General features: G+C 34.9%; 1 protein-coding gene across 2 annotated transcripts in view; it reads right to left on the bottom strand.

Annotated features, from left to right (window-relative positions):
* TNNI3K (TNNI3 interacting kinase) overlaps positions 1 to 22197 on the bottom strand; it is a 344598-nt gene that overhangs the window by 194781 nt on the left and 127620 nt on the right. For both annotated transcript variants that reach the window (XM_017868932.1, XM_017868921.1), the window contains 6 exons: positions 18424 to 18522; positions 13781 to 13919; positions 8108 to 8252; positions 7915 to 8019; positions 3873 to 3967; positions 3106 to 3251 (listed from right to left, as the gene is read on the bottom strand). In XM_017868932.1, coding sequence (XP_017724421.1) covers positions 3106 to 3251; positions 3873 to 3967; positions 7915 to 8019; positions 8108 to 8252; positions 13781 to 13919; positions 18424 to 18522 — 729 coding nt within the window. The remainder of the gene's footprint in view (positions 1 to 3105; positions 3252 to 3872; positions 3968 to 7914; positions 8020 to 8107; positions 8253 to 13780; positions 13920 to 18423; positions 18523 to 22197) is intronic.

Genomic DNA, 22197 nt, shown 5'->3' with positions numbered 1-22197 from the left:
GTTTTAGTCCTTCCTCAACTTTACCTCGAAATTGCTCAGGGAACTCCTTAGTATGCCATATCAATTAATACAGTAATTCCCTCTCCAAGGAGACAGGGAAGCACTTTTTGTTTCAAAGGATACAGGGACAGGTGCACTGCTGACAATATTAACAAGGCCACTTCAATTCTCCCTGAACGCATGAAAACAATGCAACATTTTTTTAGGAAGAGAAAAATAGCAACAATTTCATTTTGTCATTTGACTTGCTTTGCCCTAGAACATATGCAAAACATCCATCTGTCTTCTGAGCAAGAACATTCAATTTGTTAAAATTCATAGTAATAATGGAATGCAACACTGATGCCTGGCACATTAGTTTGAACAAATACGGTGACAAATACAGCATATGTTGCAGAGGCCAGTGGGCAAGTCCTCTAAGCTAAAGGATCTTTGTTGACATTTCATAGGAAATCTTAGAAGCTTACACAATGATTCATTGTTTCATAAAAGTGTGGAATTCCACGAAAAATAAAAGTAAAGCCAGTTTTCGACTATCACTCTCAATCAACTAAAAACAAACAAAGCCAACCCCTGTGAAGAGATAGCTGCAGCAGCAATTTCTGAGCTGCCTTCCGGAAGACTAATGCTTTGTAAACAGTCTTACACTGAAGCTCACATTTCTTGAGAGACACTGTCTGAGAATCACTTGAATAAATGCAGTGTGTTGAGGAGATAGAATTTAGTAAGGCCTCCTGAGATTTCAGAACATTTAAGATTTTCCAATTGATATTTAGATATAGAGCTACCTATATTTTTTAATACAAAGTACAACACCTTTTTATCTAATAGAAATGCAACCATATGTTCAATGAAAGACATATATCTATGTATATGAATGTTCATGACACAGTACTCTTAATTGCACCAAATTGAAAATTATCCAAATGCTCATGAACAGTAGAACAAATTTAAAAAATTGTGATATAGTCACAAAACATTATACTATACAATAATAAGAATGAACAATCTATAACTGCCTGCAACAATGTGAATGAATCACACATACTGTTGGCTGAAAAAAGCCAGACACAAAGAAGTACATACCATAGCATTTCATTTATATAAAGTGCAGAAAGTGGCAAAACAACTATGCCACAAGAAGGCATGGTAACCTCCTTAGGGGAGTGATTGGAAGAGAATGTCAATGGGGCTTTTAGGGGACTTGTTATGTTCAGTTTCTTCATTTGGGTGCTGGGTGAGTTCAATCTGTGAAATTCATTGAGCTATACAGTTACAATATGTGCAAAGGTATATGTGTTTGCATTTATACAATATTCAAATAAAAAGCAAACTAAGCCCACCAAAACACAGCAGGCTTATATCTAACTCATTACTTAATATTCTATGTCTGCTCACTTGTCTTTATTAAAGTAACTCCCCTATTGTTTTTCTACTAGCAGTCTTCAGACCTGTACATTTTTCCTTCTCCTTGTCTATACACTTACTGCATGCTTACAACAGCCCCTCATTTTCATCCATCAGACTATATTTCTTCTTTCATTGATGGACTTTCATATCTCATTTTATTTATTTATTTATTTATTTATTTATTTATTTATTTATTTATTTTTGAGACGGAGTCTCGCCCTCTTGCCAGGCTGAAGTACAATGGCGTGATCTCAGCTCACTGCAACCTCTGCCTCCAGCGTTCAAATGATTCTCCTGCCTCAGCCTCCAGAGTAGCTGAGATTGCAAGCATCCACCATTGCACCCAGCTAAGTTTTGTATTTTTAGTAGAGACGGGGTTTCACTATGTTGGCCAGGCTGGTCTCGAACTCCTGACCTCGTGATCTGCCCACCTTGGCTTCCCAAAGCACTGGGATTACAGGCGTGAGCCACCGTGCCTGGCCCATATCCCACTTTAGTCAGAAAACCTTTTAAATCAACTTGGTAGGCTAGGAAATCTTATAGCTTAATAATTGCTATTTTCAGTACAATCTTTTAGGATTCTAGTATTTAAAAAGATAACTATGTTTCTTTACATATTTTAATATCATAAAAGACAATGCAGTCATCAAAAGTTAAAATAACAATTAAAATGTGACTTTAAAATCTGGTATATTTTTAAAAGTATTCAATTATAACCTGTAATTTCAAAGACAATATATACTCTTTCATAAAAGAATATGTATTCTTTCATAAAAATCTAAACTCCTTAGGAGTGTATGTGTATATGGAGAGCTCGCTTATGAGGCAAATATATCTCAATAACAATTACAAAGATGCTTTTCACCATTTGAATGTCTTTGGTTACTTCTCCTTTGAAATGATGAATTTGTTATCAATCATCTTTATTTCTGAGTTACTACTAGTACATTGCTATCACACTAAAATAGCAATTACTTAGTATTTATTTTGTGTCAGCCACTGTTCTAAGCAATTTGCGTATATTATCTCATTTAATCCTTACAATCTTATGAAGTAGAAGTTATAATCCTTATTTTTCAGATGAAGAAAATGGAGCTCAGAAATATTAAATAATTTGCACAAGGTCAAATAATATGGCTTGATTTAAATCCAGTTGTTCTCATACCAGATCTCAAGTTTTCACCACTTTGAGCTCAGATAAGTTTATACTTAAGCAAATAAGTTTATATTCAAATAAGTTTACACTCGTCTCCCTCACATTTTTCTAGCACAGGCATTGTCAGCAGGGTTAGATCTGACATATATTTCTTTTTTCCCCCATTGTACTCACTTCTTTCTTATAAATTTGAAACCACATCAAAATTCCCCCATATAAGAGATAAAGATTAGCTCTGAGCCCACTCTACTATCATTAGCCATCACAATTTTGTTTCTCTGGTACTTAGAAATGTGACTATTCTCTTTCAAAGTGCCAATACTGAGAATGCCTTTGGCTCATCTGCAGCCTAGGAGTTGCCTTCTCTGATTACAGTGTATTGGACTCTTTGATCCAAGGGCCCAGAAACTCAAGTAAAATCTACAGAAGAAATGAGAGTGTTCAAGTCATGTAAGCAAAGTAATTATTGATGCACTGACATAATCTATGCACACAGTTCAATGTATCACTATAGAGATACGATGATTAAAATATACCTTTTCATAAGCCCACATCAAACATGTCTGCTCATCTTTTTCACCACTAGACCTGCTGGGATCACAAGCCACTAGATTCATATCAGCTCCATTATCCAGTAAGAACTGAACCAGGCGAATGTGACCGTGGTAGCAAGCAGAGTGTAATCCTGTAACAGAAAAGAATTGAAAGAACAAAAGGAGAAAAAGGAAAAACTGCACCCCAAATTTTCAAAAGACAGTTATCACCACATAATAGCATTATTTCCAAAGGTATGAAGTAAGGATTGATTTCTTTGATAAAGAACTCATTTTATTATTGACCAAAAGAGACATTACTTCAAGCAAAACAGGTATTCTATTGTACTCAGTCTTCTATAGAGACTGTCTTTTCCTCAGTACAATATAGTATTTCTACATCCACCGTAATTACCAAGAACAAGTGTTAGCATCTTTCCACAAGTAAAAGAACAAAGACCTGACACAGGTTTTTTTTTTTTTTTTTTTTTTGATCACCAAATCAAGGGCAGAGCAGTGTGATCAGTCTGTCCCTAGTGCAGGTCATAAGAGGATGCATTGACTGCAAATAATTTAACACAATAATAAAATTGACCAAGTCAGTCTGCTTTTCATTATTATCAGTCATTATCAATTATAAATGATGCCAGTTGATAAAATACCCTTTCCTACTGGAGTTGAGCACTCCCAATGCCCCCACATCTCTTTGCATACTGTCATTCTTAATCATTAATAAGCATCTAGAACTAGTGATGTTTTCATCACAGTCTTACCAGTGTGCCCATCCCTTCCTTGGTGGTTGATGTTTATGACATTCTGATCAAGAAGAAATTTGACTAGGTCAATTCTCTTGCCATAGGTACAAGCACTGAAAAAACATAAAACAAGAAATATAGAAGGCCCTTGTTATGGACTAAATTGTGCCCTCTCCCCTACACCTCAAAAAATCATATGTTGAAGGTATAACCCCCATAACCTGACAATGAGACTGTATTTAGGGATTGTGTCTTTAAAGAGGTACTTAAGTTAAAATGGGGTCATTAGGGTGGGCCCCAATTCAATATGACTGACATCCTTATAAGAAGAATCTGGGATGAAGACATAGGTGACACAGACAGAGAAGCAGCCATGTGAAGACACAGCAAGAAGGCAGCCATCTGCAAGCCAAGGGAAGAGGCCTCAGGAGAAGCCAAACCTGTTGACATCTTGATCTTGGACTTCTATCCTCCAGAACTATGAGATGATAAATTTCTGTTGCTTAAGCCACCTAGTCTGTGGTATTTCTTTATGGCAGTCCTAACAGAAAAATGCAGCCCTGATTAAGTCAGGCATTCTAGATGCACGCATGTATATAAGAGAGCCAAAGAAACAGAAAAGGGAGGAGGTGATGAAAAATAAACAAGCACCATCTACAAAGGCTAAATAAAAACATGGATATATGGTGAGAAAAATTCTAAAGATTCTCACATCTGGATCTTTAAGAAAAGAGCTGTATAAAATTTCCAGTGTTTTTTATCAAATGTTTTCAGGGATATTAGTTATTTTTCATAAAAGGACATAAGATATAAGAGATCCATGCATTTTTAGCTACAGGACCTAGAAATTATTCTTCAGGACAATCGAATTAGAAATTCAGGAGGGTTCTGAGAGTTTTAGTCAAATCCAGGCCACAATCTGAAATTATTCGCAGTAAAAGCATCTACTGTCTCTTCAAACACTTCCTTGACCAGAGAGTAAGATCTCAAAGCTTTCATTTTACTGAAGGAGCATTAGTTGTGGACTCAAAATCCAGAATTCTGCCACACACAAACCAGAGGTCCTGAACAAGTTCTTTGACCTCTGTGAGTTTTAGTTTTACCATCTATAAAACAATGATAGACAATACTTTCTCAAGTTGCCAAACCGATGCTGAAATTTCAAATGAATTAATGTTTATAGAATCACATTACAAATTGTAGAGGACATTTCATTATCAGCTCTTTCCAGTTGTGAGAAAGTATTTGTGGAAAAATTAATAAATTTCAAGATGCAAGGAAATAAGATTTTTTTAGATAAATTTTGCAAATAGATTTGTTGAAATACTTAGCTGAAATTCTGATTTCTACTGTTTATTGGGAAAGCTAAGATGCATTGAGAAAAAGATTTTGTATGAAATTAACATGCCTAGTAATGACTACTGGATTTAACTTTTTGATTAGTAATTCTCTCATAAATGTTCTTTTCCTGTAGTTTCCCTCATACCTCTGCTTTTGCTATCACTTGTTAACTAACAATACTCCATATTCAAATCATGAAGAGATATGAGGTATGTAATAAGTGACTGGAAGGAACTAGCATTGGGCAAAGCCCCAACTAAATAATGGCTAAAGGAAGGGCATAGGGACTTGGTTCTAGAAAAAAGAGGGTGTTCACTGGGTCTTAGCATTTCCTCCTCCAGGGATGGCACTGCCTAAGTCATTTTTCTTTCATGATACCATTCATTCTTCATCCGATTAAACTGAATATGAGGTATTCTAATGAACCAAAGGCAGAATTCATTGCTGACCCCTCTGCTTCTTTGTAATTTCAATCTTACAGTGCTTATCACACTGTGATATGGTACTGGATACACCTCTGTTTACCTTGATACCTTACAATAGGGCTATTTCAAGGACGGAAAGAATCCTGTCATCTTAATGTTCCTAGTAGCAGCAACACAAGGTAGGTCTTTAATAACTCTTTCTTGATTTATTAAGTGAATAAAAAAACTACCATCTCAGTGCAATATATCATGCCATTAACTATTTGCATTATAAATACGACCCATAACAGTACACATTTAATATTGATTCATTGCTGTTTTTCAAAGAAACTACTTACAGAAAATGAGTTCTGAATATATGTACATATATATGTATACATATGAGTGTATATATATACATACATACATGCACATATATACATGCACATATATGTGTATATGTGTACATCTATATACACACATATATTTATATATATGTGTGTGTGTATACATATGAAAACCACAACAGAAATGTGCTGAATGCTTACTCTGTGCAAAATACTATGATTGTACATAGAAAAATTTGTATTCAGAGTGAATTCCTCATGTAAAAGGAGATTCTTTTATAAATATTTTCTTAGAATGAATACAACAAAAACATTAATCTGTTAACTCTGAGTAGCCACAGGCTTACACAAAATAAAACAATTGGGTATCTACTTTCAACTCACTTCACAAATCTTCTCATATAGACAATCTTTTGGAGGTGACAGTCACCCTCTGATTACAGTTGGTTTCAATTTTAGTGCATGAAGTAGCAAAATGATCTGAAAACTAGCCTGAGGTGTCAGCTGTAACAGGCATGACCTAATGGGAAAGAGAATACCAGCAACCAGTACATATCAGTTCTGCCAACTGTCCCCTGCAGGGACAGATTCCACTGAACCGTTTGACTGAAGGTATGATCTAAGGAGTTCTTGCATCTGTTCTGTTACTGAGTGTGTAGAAAACAGACAAAATATTTTGGTACTAGAACATGAAGAAATGTAAAAAGCACAGGATTTAGAATTAGGTAGGCATTTGCAACATTATTTTCTATCATAAGAAACTTTGGCAAGTTACTTAGCTTTTCTGATCCTCAATTTTCTCTTCTGTAAAAGAGAGATAATAAATCCAACTTCATAAAACGTCGTGAGGATTAGACGAGATAATGGATGCAAATCATCTGGCATATGGTCACTATTCCATAAACGGTGGTTTTACTTCACCGTTTTTTTGACCAAGTCTTTGGCTGACAAGAAAAATCTAGAAATGTATGTGAAATTTGACAGGTTGATGCCTGATGCAGAAGCACAAGCTTAATTATAGTTTGGTGAGAAAAAAAGAGAGTCTCCTCATTTTTATTATTAATCAATGAAATACAAAAACTTTATGTGAATAACAAATTAGTCTCAAATACATTTTTAGAGGTTACAAACTAATAAAAAATATGTAATATGTAGGCAAACAAACTAATCTTCAAGACCTACTAAATACAAATTACTACAAACTATGCTTTTACTGTTATAGCAAAACAGTTACTCATTAAAAATGAAGGCCTTAGATTTTATAAAACATCCACCTTCCTTTTGGGCATTTTAGGGAACTATCGCTCTGATTTATTAGCAACCTCTTCTTTCTTTTCTTTTTCTCTCCTTTTATTTTTGGTTGCAACTTTTCTAATGCCAGCTGTTCCTTCAGTGTGCTTTTCTAGAGCACACCGTAAAGGGCTCTCATGAATTCCTAGAGAAGAGCTAATGCTTTCTTAGGTATTTGAGTGGCCACCCTGACTAGGCTTTTACAGGCTGACAGATGGATGTTTTAGATAGGTAGACACATTTTCACGTAAGGTTTAAGTGGAAAGGAAAAAAGTGTCACATTTAATGCTGATGAATTCTGGTAATGAGATTCTTGTTGGAGGAGGATTATGGGAGCATCCCTTTTTGGCAGCTTTCCATGGAGTGAAGAGGAATAGAAGCAATATGCTTACAGATGTTGATATGCCTGTTGCCTTGGCAACATCAGTCCCTGTCTTTGTGTCTGCTGCCAGGAACACAGCATCTGGCTTCGGCCCCATCTGTTGTACTGACTGTAGCATCTGCCTCCACCTTTTCTTCCATGCATCTAGCTCGGGCTCTTTGTCCTCTGCCCTACCTCTGCTATTGCTCTCTGATTGCAACATCTGCCACTATTTGTTCTTGCTTTATGCACACAACTTCAGGTGCTTTAGTGTGTCGGCTAAGTTTAGTGGTTATTGCACTTAAATATTCTTTTACCTATGAAAAGCTGTTTCACTGAAGATGTTTTCCTTAGTCAGACTTTCTGTTCCTGATATTTGGATGATTTCCTTGGCAACTTCAAATTTGCCATTGTAGCATGCCCTAGATTTGAAGAAAATATCTTGTTAATATTGTAAGCAAGTACATGCAGTATACCTGGAGGACCTATGGAACACTATATAATACTCACAGGTGCAAGGGAGTATCTCCATAGATATTAACAGCATGAGGTTGAACTTCCAAATCACTTTGCAGCAGATACTTAACTATATCATGGTGTCCAAATCGAGAACAGAAATGGAGCGGGACATGGTCTTCATTATCTTGAGCATTCACTGTTATCAGCAAGAGAGAAAAGGATATGTTATCTGGAATTCTTTGTTTCTCAACCTTCATATGTATAGTACCACGGACATTTCTAAGTACCTGAGTGATTCCTGGAAATGCCAGTTAATGATAATAATAAAGGAAGTTAAGGGCGACCAATTTTTAAAATTATAATTTTATTCTATTGCCTACTACTACATTAAACAGGTTTCCTTCTAGCTTCCATAAATTCTATGGAACACATTAAATCAAATCTATCTCAAACAATGGAACAGTTTGGGAAACTAATAGCATCCAAAAGGTACACGTGGCCTTATTTCCACAAGGATCACCTTTCAAATTAATTTTTTTTTTCTCTGAATGATGTTAAGAATTACAGATCCTGGCCAGAGCACCATTCCCAGAGATTTGGGTTCAGTAGGTTAGAGTGGGGCCCCACAACCTGTATGTTTACAACACTGTTGTAAACAGCTCTGATGTATATCCTTAGTTGAAAATTACCGTAGTACACTATGCAAAGCATGGTATTATGAAAGGAAAAGTGCTTTAGACTTAGGCAGACCTCATTAATTGTTTTACTTTAGACAGGTTATTTGAAATTCAATTCTTCATTCAGTAGTGCACATTTGTCCTTCTCTTTGGAACACCCAGCCTTATAACCTCTTCTGATGTTTGGGTAATTCCATATACTGCAAGTACTAATGAGAAGCCAAGACCACATTCTATCACAGAAGCAGAAAATGTGCTTTCCATGATCTCTTTGCAGCTAGGGAACAGAATTAGCAGAGGGTGACCGTATGTCCTAGTTTAGACTTGTTTTCCTGGAATAATTCTTAATGACACTTTTACTCTCAACAGTTCCCTGGTCTGGACACCTATCTGTAGACTCCTTCAATCAACACATCATATGAGACTGACTTCAGAGCTGATGACATAAAAAGCAAGGCCTAATCTATCTTGGCAACGTGGCAGTGGTGGCAGTAGCTCCATCCAATCTCCCATAGTAGCAATTCCAGCCACAAATTCAATGCCCTGCATTGTTGGCATCAGAAGCACAAGAATTTATGTGTGCCTAGCAAGGGTGGCAGTGCATCTTCACAGGACCACATTTGGGCATGATTTTGGATGTTGTTCCTCACTGTGAGAATTTCAAACATGGCTTTCTACCCTGTTCTGAAGAAGATTCTATGTGCTACATGATATCCTTTAATCTACTCATTTTATGACTAAATTAGCAAGAGTTAGTTTCTAATACTTGAAAGAAAAAAAAAAACTTGACAGATACACTCTCATTCCTCAACAAGAATCAAATGATCACTACGTATTAGCCATTAAGCTAGTGTTGGAGGTATGGATGTCTTATCAGTAACAATGAATATAATAAGATCATTGTTCCAGGGATGCTGAAAAGAATAAAGAGGATCATGATTGGAAAACCTCTATCAAGCATGATGCCTATCATATACTAGACATTTAATAAAAGTTACTTAACCTTTTTACTAATGTCCCTCTTAGAAATTTGCTATGTCCAAAGCTAATAACAGATAAATGCAGAGTCTATACTCTCAAACAACTTACAGTCTAGTTAAACAGTCAATAATTACAGTCCTGAAGTAATAACAACTGAAAAACTGCTCAATTCCTAATCTGGCTTTAATAATTTTTAAAACTAAAATAATGGAATCAACTGCTCTAAAGCCATTTGTTTTATTGTTTGATTACTTTGTCAATCTAGACAGGGTCTTAATTAGGCCTTGTAGCTGCTGTATTTGTAGACAATCATCCTCATTTTATTTTCCTGCAAGATTTTAAGCCAAAGGGAAATCTTTAACAAAGTCATTGAGCTTCTCCTCCCAAGGCTGTTATTAAAAACAAACCTTTGAATCTTTTTTTATTAATGAGTAGCTGAAAAAAGACACCTTTCATTCAGAAGAATGTTCTTGGTTCTTTTGATTATATCCCTTTTAAAAAGGCTTTTCCTTTGTTCACATTCTGTTCTAAGCCAGGGAAAGTCAATGCCACAAGTCAGTGTTTGAGAACAGTCAGGAGTTCAGGGCATCTGGAGCGTGACATAAGAATTCTTAAGGTTCAGATGGAAAACTGCAAAGCAGAATGCAGTGCAATCTTCTATTAATTTATAATTTGCCTTTGGCCATCCTTGGCCCCACCCAGTATTCCTCTCCAACTGAATCAGTAAACTTCAAATTAGGTTATTTACTTGGTGAATTATCTGCAGTGGCTGAAACATTATTCCCTTCAAAGAAGATGTAAATACCAACTGAAGGAACAAGCCAGGACAAATATGGAATCAGACATAGAATTTATGTGTATACATGTCTGTTTTTGCTTCAGTCACTGTGATGTATTTTGTTTTGTCTTGGACCAATTTGCAAAGACAAAAAAGAAAATATATTACTATATCTTAGAAAAATTGAATGCATGAATAACATTCTATGTGCTCCAACTTAGCATCTTATTGAGAAACATATAAAGGAGAATTTAAAACAAAAAATACATGCAAACCATTATTGGGAAAATATCTAGTGCCTGGTGCTCTGTTTAGAAGAGAGTGGGTATATAGTGATGTCTTTTGAAAGAAATATTGAATATTGGGTGAATGGGTGCTGTTTCTTCTTTATTTCTGCTTATTGACCCTAAAAATAAAATAAAATTTTCCAGATTAACCAAGCAATATCAGCAGGTCTTACAAGATCTTTAAAATTACTCCCAGGTCTGTCTTTAATAAGCTTTCAGTAACAGATCTGTGTAATACATCCAAGAAGCTATATTTCAAAAAATAAAACACTTCCTATGGCTGGGCATGTTCTAGAAACTTTTTGTGGCTTTCTGTAATATCTAGCTCCATCTAGTCACAAGGATTGTGTTATTTAAAAGAAATATAGCATTTATGATTAAGATGATAAAATTATTAATTCTAAATTTAAATTTTCAATTTTAACATTATCAAAATGGTATATTTTGAAGACTGTATCACTATTTTTTTCTTATGCAGTCCATCAATATTTTAACCTTTTCAATCTCATTTAGGGGCATTATACTTCTTTTCATTACCCTAAGAGATACAAAGAAACAGAACAGAGATTTAAAACATACCTAACTGAATAGGTCAGTCTTCCAAACATGCTGAACTAAAGAAGGTGCTTTCAGAATTACATTTTGGGTAATTTTGCAACCTGAATTTATTTTCATTTGTGACCTTCTGTTACCATGGAAACATACTGTAAATACTGGATTTCAAGTTGTACTCTTTTGGGGACTATTTACTTAATCTTTCTGCTATGTCCATTTACCACAGGCAGGGTCCAGATCTAAAATAAATCATTTGGAGGCTTAGCTACATTTTAGAATAAGTGAACTCACTGATAATAAGTCCTGCACAGTGTCCATTGGCATAGCAGATCTTCTGGTTTATTTTTTTGCGATTGGTTGAAGTGCAAATGGAACTTAAATATCAAGCGTGTACCAGAAAGAAATAAAAATACTTAAAAATCTGAGTCATGCTGTCTCTTGATTTTATAAAATAGTTGAGTAGGAGGCATGTAATACTTGCATGCACCACAAAGAAAATGTTAAAAATTGTATCATATGATGCTGGCATGTAAGGGGGATGTGGCTGTAGTATTACACATTTCAATGCCTTTTGCAGAGGAGTCTTTTGATCCTAGAGACATGCTGATCATAAATGACATTCATTTTGACACTACTGAGCTCTGGAGTTGTACAGAGGAATAAAAAGCTAAGCTTGGCATCAATAATAAAATGAAAAAGTGGTGCAGTTCCTGACCTCTTGGAAGAGTGAGGCAGTTTCAAAAACATGATTATGTGTTCAGTGGTTCACACAGGTGTACCTATGCCTATTCTAAACTAACAAAATGAAAGAGACTGCTTAAACAAGGTCCAAGGAACAGCATTCCTTATATCCTGACAACATAGGTTGTTTATAATAATGCTCTAAAGTAGCTGCCTGAGTTACTGCATACTGTCGTATAGAAAACAATGCAAGCTATGTTTCTTAAATTTTACAAAATAAAGTGGCCCCTGTTTACAACTTAGAAACTGGAAATTACCCTAGTCTCTTGCCACAGTTGTCTCTAGGAGACTTTGTGTATTCCTTATGGGTAGATAAAAAACATTGATTAGCTTTATTAACTAAATATCAATCTGAATTTTGGACCAAGGAACTGGCAGTTCTAGAGATTTGACAACCGTGTCCTTTTGGAAATGTGTACTGTTCCCGCTGCAAAGGCCAGCAGTTCTTACAGCTGGGCTTTTAATTGGGTCTCTTGGGGGTCAATGGAAGAATGTTGGATATGCCTGAGAGAATTTAATGGCAAGATGCAACTCTGAGTGAATTTTTGTCAAAAAATAAAGTTTGTGAGGAAAAGAGAAAAAAAGAAATTTTCAATAGTTATAATCAACTTTCCAAAATTTATTTTATAATTAAGAAAATAAAAATGAAAGGAAATTCTAATCCATCAACTGATTCTGAAGTCCTTCTATGTATTCTAAAACTTTTTTTCCCCAAATGGATCATACTCAAACTCTATTAAAAAGTATAGTAATATAATATCAAATATTAGGGATGCTGTGGGAAGCAACTGAAATTCTCATATATTGTTGTAAGATTTTAAAATAGTACAAACATTTTGGAGAACTGTCTAGAAATTTCCTAAAACATTAAACATATGCATTATTACCTTTCAAATTATCAATTCTCTCATATATATGTGTGTGTGTGATACATATATACACACACACAAGAGAGATGAACACATATGCCCACAAAAAGACTTGAATAAGAATGTTACTGGCAATTGTATTCATAACAAAAGAACATTAGAAATATTAAAATGTCTACTAGGAGAAGAATGGATATACCAATTATGGTATATTCATGTAATCTTCAACAATATAAAAGAACAAACTATTATCCATACAACAACATGGATATATGTCCAAATCATCTTGTTGAGCAAAAGAAGCCAGTCATAAAATTATACAAACTTCAAGAACAGAAAAAACTATATATAGGAATAAAAGTCAGAATATTAACTACCTTTGGGGGTAAAGTCTATTTACCTGAGATGAGTGCATAAGGGAAAATTTCAGAGTGATGAAATATTCTAAATCTTGATCTGGGTGGTTTTCAATGGATGCATACATACATAAATATTCATCAGGTTATATACTTGAGATTTGAGAATTTGTTAGAAGTAAATAATGTCTCAATTTATAAAAGATCAGTGAACAACAGCAAAGACAACTAATTTATCTAAGAGAACTCTTTACTTTCACTGGAGCACCTAATATATTAAGAACTGAGCTAAAACATGTAAAGAAGGATTCACATATAGGCCTAATAAACATATAAAAGATAAATTATGGCTTGTGGAGTAAATAAGTACATGACTACAGGATTAGTCAACCTCAAGATTATTCTCTAGTAAGAGAATTACAAGTAAAAAGTATGCATAAAGCAAATGATAGCAAAGGTCTTTTAAACGTATAATCTTACCATCTGCTTTGCTGCCTTCTTCCATCAAGAGTTTTGCAATATTCAAGAATCCTTTTGCGGATGCTAGGTGGAGAGGTCTATCTCCAACTTCACCACTTACATTTACATCAGCACCAAATTTCAAAAGAAGGCGAGTTACCTAAAGGATTTATTCATTTGAAATTAGTATCAAAATTCAAACAATAATGCAAAACTTTCAGCAGTATACAAAAACCCAACTGGCGTAAACCACAAAAAATTCATTGTTATATCACCTAGCAGGAAGTCCAAAACTGGAATTATTCTAGGGTTGATTAATACAACAGCTTAATAACTCAAGTTCTTTCCATCATTCTGTTCTGCCACACTCAGCAAGTAGGATGGATCACCCCATGGTAGCAAGAGAGCTGCAGGATCTCCAGTCATTACAAACTGAGGTCCACAGAGCACAGTAGGAGATGACCACTATCTTTTGGAACAAGGGGCCATTTTTTTTTTAATCTGGAAATTCCTTGTTAAAAACTCTCCAGAAACTCTCTTCCCATATCTCTTTAGTCCGGACTAGGTCATTTGCAACTTTCTAAACCAATCCCTGGACAAGGGGAAAGATTTACCGTGAGTATCTTCAACTAAACAAGATCTAACACACAGTAGATGAGGATAGGAGCATCTCTAAGCACAACCTCTAGGAGAGAGGTTGAACAGTAAAATAAAATAAGGAGTCTGCAAGAAAGAAAAAAATATATGGCCCAAAGTGGTAATAGTTGAAATGATAGTTTTGCCTAAGCAACCAAGAGTGCCCGTTACTGACCTTATGTTGTTAACTTGAGGGGTAATATCATATACTGATTAAGAGTTAAGGTGCAGTTTAAGATAGTCCTAGATTCGAATCTAGAATCTGATTTATATCAGCTGTGTGTTCTTGAGAAAAATTAGTTTATTTATTTATACCCAAGTTTTTTCATATGTACAATGGGAATAATAATAAGACTTAACTCATGGGTTGTCATGAGGATTAGATTAGAAATTTGTTTAAAGTGCATAGCACAATGACTATCATACACTATTTGTTCTGTAAATGTTATTTTTTATTTTTGTTGGTGAACTGAGATAATGCTGTTTACCAGTTCTGTTTCAGAGTTAATGTGGGGCTAGATGAGATGCTAGGGAACTTTGAAAACATTTTTTAAAAATCCTCTCCATATTTTTTGACCTTGAAAACCTACTTTTGTCATTTGCTGTCTTTAGTATCAACTCTCTTGTCAATTTCATAATGTAGGTCTTCACTGTACATAAATAGCCTTCTCTAGAGTCATGCAGAATCTTCTCTGAATGATCTCTTCCAAAGTCTCCTTCTGGCCAGAGTCAGTGGTAGTTGACTGGATTCTTGATTTTCATGGCAGCTTCAGTTATATACCACTACTGGTCATCTTGCTACTGGAGTTTTGGGTCTTTTTCTGGATATGTGAGTGAACTGGAGATAGGAACAGTAGCCCTGACATCTTTTCCAATTAACTGAGACTCTACATCCATATGGTCAGAGAAGGATAAAGTGATGAAGCAGGTAGGGGTCTTCCTGGGATTGTTTTAGGTAATTTAGGAATTCCTTTGAGTCACTTGCATATATACTTAAGAACTTTCCAAATAATTTATGTAAACTTGACATTGGCTCTCCTGAGAATTTCAAAAGTCATCTCAGTGATACTAAGAGGTTAAGTTAAGATGCGCCTGAGTCCTTAAAATAGCAGTTAGGGTTCAAATAGCAATTGACCCCTCTCAATCGTCTTGACCACTGAAGTGTCAGCACAAAAGTGAATTCAAGCTCTAAAACTATTTTTACTTCCCATGAGTCAGCAAATAAACATGTCTTGAGTATAAATCTCTCAAGAATATGGTAGACATTTGATAGAAATTCTAGGTAAAATATTAGCTGGGTACAATGTGGGGAACTGAGTTCCTATTGAGTGTAATGGACAAGAGCAAGGGTTTGGAAATCAGGCTTCTATTTATCAGCTATATTGGTTTGAACAAATTGTTTATCATTTTGATACTTCAGTTTCTTCATTGCTAAAGTTGGAATAACAATATTTCCACCTCTTGGAGTTGTTGTGAGGATTAAATAAGTCATAGCATGTAAAGCACTCAGAAAAGTGCCTGGCATTCAATAGCCGTTAGTAAAAGTGGTAGCCCCAACTTGGAGCATGTGCATTTTATCTCTTTGTTGGCTAATGGACAGATCAAGACTTAATTCAGGTGAAATCAGAACAGCAGAAGTTTAGTTTCAAGAACCTTGCACGCCTAAGCAGATATTTCCACTTAAACAGATTCCATATATTCTGATTATGTGACTTTATAATAGACAGATTTAAACTATCTCTGAAATCAATTTTCTATTAAGGACTATTATTACATACCTAGGAAATATTACTCTTGGTACAAAACATCTACTCTTCCACTTAAAAAATAAGTAAATAAACAAATGACAAGGAACATGGCACATTAGGTACATTTATATATTGAATGTACCATTCTCCTTGTCAGCATATTTTAGCAAATGACAATAGCCTCCATAAATTACTTATGTGCTGCCTTCGCATACAGAAAGTGAGTCCCTTATCATAAAAGGGCCATCCACATTTTAGCATAATTTTATAAGACTGTGACCATATTTTCAGGGAAAGTAAACAAATTTAGTTCTCCACCCAACATGCATACAGGCTGTTTATGTTTCTCCTGGGTGATGAGGTTAATCGTCAAAGAGGATGACTCTACAAATAACATGCATTGTATATATCCTGTCTGTGCCTGAGGTTAGGAAATGATGGGATTTTTCCATTACTTGTGCTTTTGGGCCTGTACTTCTAAAAGTATTTTTGGTGCCCAGCTCTTCATTGCACTCCAGTGCACTCTGAGCAGCACATCAATGAAATAAGCAATCTTCCTACCTATAGGTCACGCTTCACCAGTCTTAGAGTGTCCAGGCATATGCCAGCTAGCAGAGGAATAAAGACACAATGACTATTGAGCACAGGGACACAAGTAAGTTTGATCTTCATTTTGTAACCCTCAGGTGTGCTGTGGCATGACCTCTAGGAAGGTAAAAAGGTATAATTCTATCCTAAAATTGAAGGAGTCTAGAAAGAAAGACAAATTGAGGAAGAGTGAAAATGGAGTATTCAATGAACAGCTATATTTGGTTATCCAGTTACATTTGTTTCTCTCTCTCTCTCTCTCTTTGGCTATTTTCAGTTCCTTGAGTATTCTCACTGCCAAAGGGCAGTGTTTTAAAGAAACATACAATTTTTGTCTTTTGATATGTTAAGGTTGAAAATCAGCAGACTTTGGAGTTAGAACATGTTGCCTTGAATTCTGGCTTCTCCATTTAGGAAAATTGTCTGGACTTGATAATTTTTCTCACAGGTTGAAGAAGAATAAGAAGAGGTACTTTGGTACAGCAAAACAAATATAAGCTTTGGGATCAGACAGAACTGAGTACATATTCCAGCTCTTCTATTTATTGTTAATAGCTGCATGACTCTGGCATGCTACCTCACCTGACTGAGCTTCATGCATACCATTGATAAGAATGGGCAAATAGGCCAGGCGCGGTGGCTCACACCTGTAATATCAGCATTTTGGGAAGCCGAGGCAGGTGGATTACGAGGTCAGGAGATGGAGACCATCCTGGCTAACATGGTGAAACCCCGTTTCTACTAAAAATACAAAAAATTAGCTGGGCGTGGTGGCGGGCACCTGTAGTCCCAGCTACTCAGGAGGCTGAGGCAGGAGAATGGCGTGAACCCAGAATGCGGAGCTTGCAGTGAGCCGAGATCGCGCCACTGCACTCCAGCCTGGGCGACAGAGCGAGATTCTGTCTCAAGAAAAAAAAAAAAAAAAAAAGGAATGGGCAAATAACAGCCAATTTCAGGGTTGTGGAAAAATTAGAAAAAAAGATAAAGGTTCTATCATAGTGCCTATTCGATGGTATAAGCTCAATCATGTGGCAGCTCAACAATTTCATAAAGTTGTGAAGGTTAAATAAAATCATATATTGAACAAAAGTATGTTAAAAACTTTAAAGCTTTCTATATATATTATTTTTTATTACATAATATAACATTTTATACATATGGACCTGTTATAGAATCACATATTTAAAGTAAATTATAAAGCACATTAGTAATTGTTTTTATAGAGCCTTTATGATTTGTTTTATTGTTATTGCCATTAGCATCATCACAGCTACATTTACTGAGCATTTGCCAAACAATTTATATTGCATCCAAACAGCAGCCCTATGAGGTTACTATTAATATCTTTCCCCATTTTGTAAGTGAATAAATGAAGATCAGAGAGATTACATAACCTATACCTGGTCAAAACACTAGGAATTTTTCAAACTTAGGCTGACTGATTCCTGTGGTCACACACTTACCAATATACTCTTCTGCTTCTTTGTGTACTAAGCTCATCAGCAAAAATGAATAGCATGACAACCGTAATGCTTATATGGATCTTCAAGTTCCTCAAGGATGGATTGATGAGAATATGGCAAAAATAATTCAAAGATATTTTAAATATAAACTCTTTGAAGACAGGACAATTCAACAAAAGCCTACACTTAAGCAACACCTAACCTTTGGAAATCCTACTGTCAGACTTACCTGTTCATGCCCATAGTAGGCTGCAATGTGCAATGGAGTGAAAAAAACTGCATCTTGAATATTGACATTAGCTCCATGTTGCAACAGCACTTCAGCAGCCTGGACAAGAAAATGATTATGGTTAAGAACTTCAGTTGAGTTATCTGCCTATTAAGATTCAGTTTACAACCACCATGCACAAATCTTCTTCAGGAGTTGCCACCCTAAAATACAACTTTCTTCCATCCACCTTATCCAAAACCTCCAGTGTCTTTTTTTTTTTTTTAATGAAAGATAAAGACTAAATCTCCTTAGTATGACATTCAAGGTTCCTTCAATCTGACAGTGTTCCTTTTAAATGTATTTCTCATTAGTCTCTTTCCTAAACCCAATTGTAGAGTCAAACTGCATCCAGCTTCTTGCTCCTTTGAGACTTTGTTCACATTATTTCTTCAGCCAGAAATGTCCTTCTGCCTAATATATGCATGTTTAATCTCCAGCTAAAATGCCATCTCCTCCCAGATTTCCTCAATTTCCCTCCCTTCATTGCCATCTGCCTGGCTGAAATTAAATATTACCTCCTCAAAAATCTCACATAACTTTCGCTCATATAATTTAGAACATTTTTCTATTTATATACACCTTAACATTCTTACTAAAGAGAAATTTCTTTAAGGACAAAGTGTATGTCGGATTCATCATGCAAATAGTAATCATACAATAAATATTTGTTAAAGAAGTGAATGAACAAATGAAAAACCCTACCAGGAACTGTTGGCCAATTGTCATCATGGAAAGCCATAGATTGGTATTTGTAGGAGACAAAAAAAATATTTTTTCTATCCATTTTAGGTTTATTGGCTGAGGCCATATAAATTGGACTGACAAAAAGGCAGATAAATAAGAGAAAAACATATGGGAGTTTATTAACATGTGTATTGCACATAAATGAGACTACTTAGTGATGAGTAACTCAAAGTAGCCATTAGAACTTGGGCTCTCCTATAATCTTAACAAAAATTTACAGTAACTTTGTAGAGCAGTAATAAGACAAAGAAAAGTAACTCTGAACTTCTACTGGCAACAAATTGGGGGAAGGTAAATATATGGAGGAAACTAATAGAAAATAGAAGTTAGTTTTAGCAAAGTTTGTTATATAGATTCCTCTGGTGACTTCTCTGGGCTGATAAGTGTTTAGAGTTATCTCTTGTGATTAACTTCTGTCCTTTCTGGTAGAGAAGACAGGAAGGAATCCTTCATAAATTTATGTCCCTCTTTTAGGCAAATAGAAGGAGAGTAAAGAGTTCCTGTATCTGTTTCTTTTCAATTTTCTGTAGTTCAAAATAATCAATATGCCAAAGTAGCATATTTTGGGGGAGCATATTTTGCTACCCTTCACAACAAACTTGCTGATATTTCAAATTTCCTCTGCTAAAAACCTATCTCCTAGTCTCTCTTTTCTGTTCAACAGATTGAAATAATTTCCTTCAAATGTGTTCATTTTCATTGTGGACTTTGCTAATGTACTGTCTATTTTTCAGGTGGTTAAATAACACACATTTGAAAATTATTCAAAAGTCTTTTAGAATAGAAAACAGAAAGACAGAATTTAAGAGCTCAAGGGACTTATGTCCTATCACCTCTTCTGCTTCTATGAACAAATTGCCTCTTAAGTTATATTTCCTCAATTGTGTGAATCATAGACCTACAGAACTAGGGAAGGACTATGGACATTACATATCAAACCCTTACATTTTAAAGATAAAAAAAATGGAGAAACAGGAATTAAGAAATTTTTAAAGGTCATAGAGCAAGTCAGTGTCAATAGGAAACTAAATCTTTAGTCTCTTGCCTCAAGCTTTGTTTCTGAGTGCTTCATAGTTTGAAATAGTTAATTTTTAGTCATCTATCCATTAAACACAGTTTATTCAGCAAATATGAGCCAAAACTATTATTTTACATGCTTATTTCATAATTTATTCACTTGGGGCGATAACATTAAAAATGCTAACAGTTGTCATATAAAATAAGGAATTTTTACTGGAAAATCTGAAATTTCTGATGGGTCCAAATATAAGCAGGTGCATAGGATTTTATACATTCTCCAACAATTGTTTCTTGTTCATACTTGAATATTGTTGACTAATGATCAGCAGAATATACATTGTGTACAGTGAGTTGTTTTATAATATAAAATTAAAACCACAATGAGCTTTTATTGAGGGAATATTATGTATCAGGCCCAGAAACAAGTGTATCAGTGGTATTCAGTCTACTCTGTTTCATGCCAAAACACAGAAAGAGGTGCTACTCTCTATTTTAAAGATGAAGAAACTGAGTGGGGAGCAGAAGTGAAATTCAAATGCAGGTCTGTTTGACATCAGATCTTGTTTTTACCAGTCCACTCCTCTGACCTTGATTGTACTAACACTAACCTTTAAGTAAATAAAGTAATTAATTCAATCCCAGATAGGAAGAAGCCATCTGTCCGTAGAGGTTCCATAGATTTAGACTGAAAATGAATGCGGGAGCCATTTATAACAAGTGCTTGGTATCTTTAGGCTTCACATGCCTGGGAGTTCAATCTCAGGCACCTTTGAAGGAAGCCCCTAGCAATCAAGGGAAATTAAGCTTTTTACAGTTCCTCTTATTTTAAATATAGCATAAAGTAGACAGCATGAATGTTTATGTAAAATGGACTTTCAAATGTTAACCTATAGAGCCAATTTCTTAGGCATGCTTCCAGAACTTTCATTCTAAAAGATAAGAGCTCTTAGGCTTTAATAAACAGTCAAAAGCCATTTTTTTTTTCTCCTAAGTTTGCACTTCTCCAGTTAACTCAGAAGGTCAACCTTTGGCTGAACATTCATTAATTATGAAGTGTTGGTTTTCTGAGAAACTGTCAAAATGTAAGTTTTAATGAAACCATACAGAGTCATTACTGAATTGTAGGCTTTACTTAGTTTGTTTTAAAATTCAAGCAAATATTTAACCATTGAGAGCAATGCATGTTAGAATCATCTGATTTTAGCTAATGAGTAGAATACATGTACTAATTTGTATGACCTTTGGAGTAATGATGGGGAGAATATCTCCCAGCACCCTAACGGGAACATGATATATTGTCTGCCATGTGGACTAAGACAAGTACACTCATATAAACATTTAGGCTTCAATATATACCTATCAAGTTATTTTACTCATGGTTCATCTGCTTCAGCACTGAAAAAGTTGGTAAATCAACTTCACACTCTTTCCACTACATGAAACTCTGTGAAGTCACAGACTGCATCTATTTTGTTCCCTACTATGGTAGGTAGGTAATAGGCATCCAATAATTGTTAAACTGGATGTATTTCCAGTACAGTTAAAGTGAAAATTTGGAAGGTGTATATACCACCAGGCATAAGGTAATATAAACAATAATTAGAACTTAATTATATGATAGAAATTTTAAATAACTCAATTCATCAAACATTTATTGATAACTGATTTCAAATTAATCTTCAGGAAATTCCAGGTGTTTTTCTATATTTCAAGACCTGTGGTTGGAGTTTTAAATATATTATTAACATTTTTGCATGATATATATTCTGTTATTTTGACTTTTTTTGTGAGACTATATGGTCATGATGTCTTTTCTCAGAAAAAAATAACTAGTAAAATTGAAAATTAGAAACAGATTTTATGACAGCTATCTTAATATACTTTAAGGATATAAATCTTTAAACATTTTAAGGATATAAATTTTATCATACTTAGATTTATATAACTAACAAATATATAGTTATCTTA

The sequence above is a fragment of the Rhinopithecus bieti genome, unplaced genomic scaffold (genome assembly GCF_001698545.2).
Source record: "Rhinopithecus bieti isolate Rb0 unplaced genomic scaffold, ASM169854v2 scaffold_973, whole genome shotgun sequence".
NCBI classification, from domain to species: Eukaryota; Metazoa; Chordata; class Mammalia; order Primates; family Cercopithecidae; genus Rhinopithecus; species Rhinopithecus bieti.
This window is presented reverse-complemented; position numbering and strand designations above follow the sequence as displayed.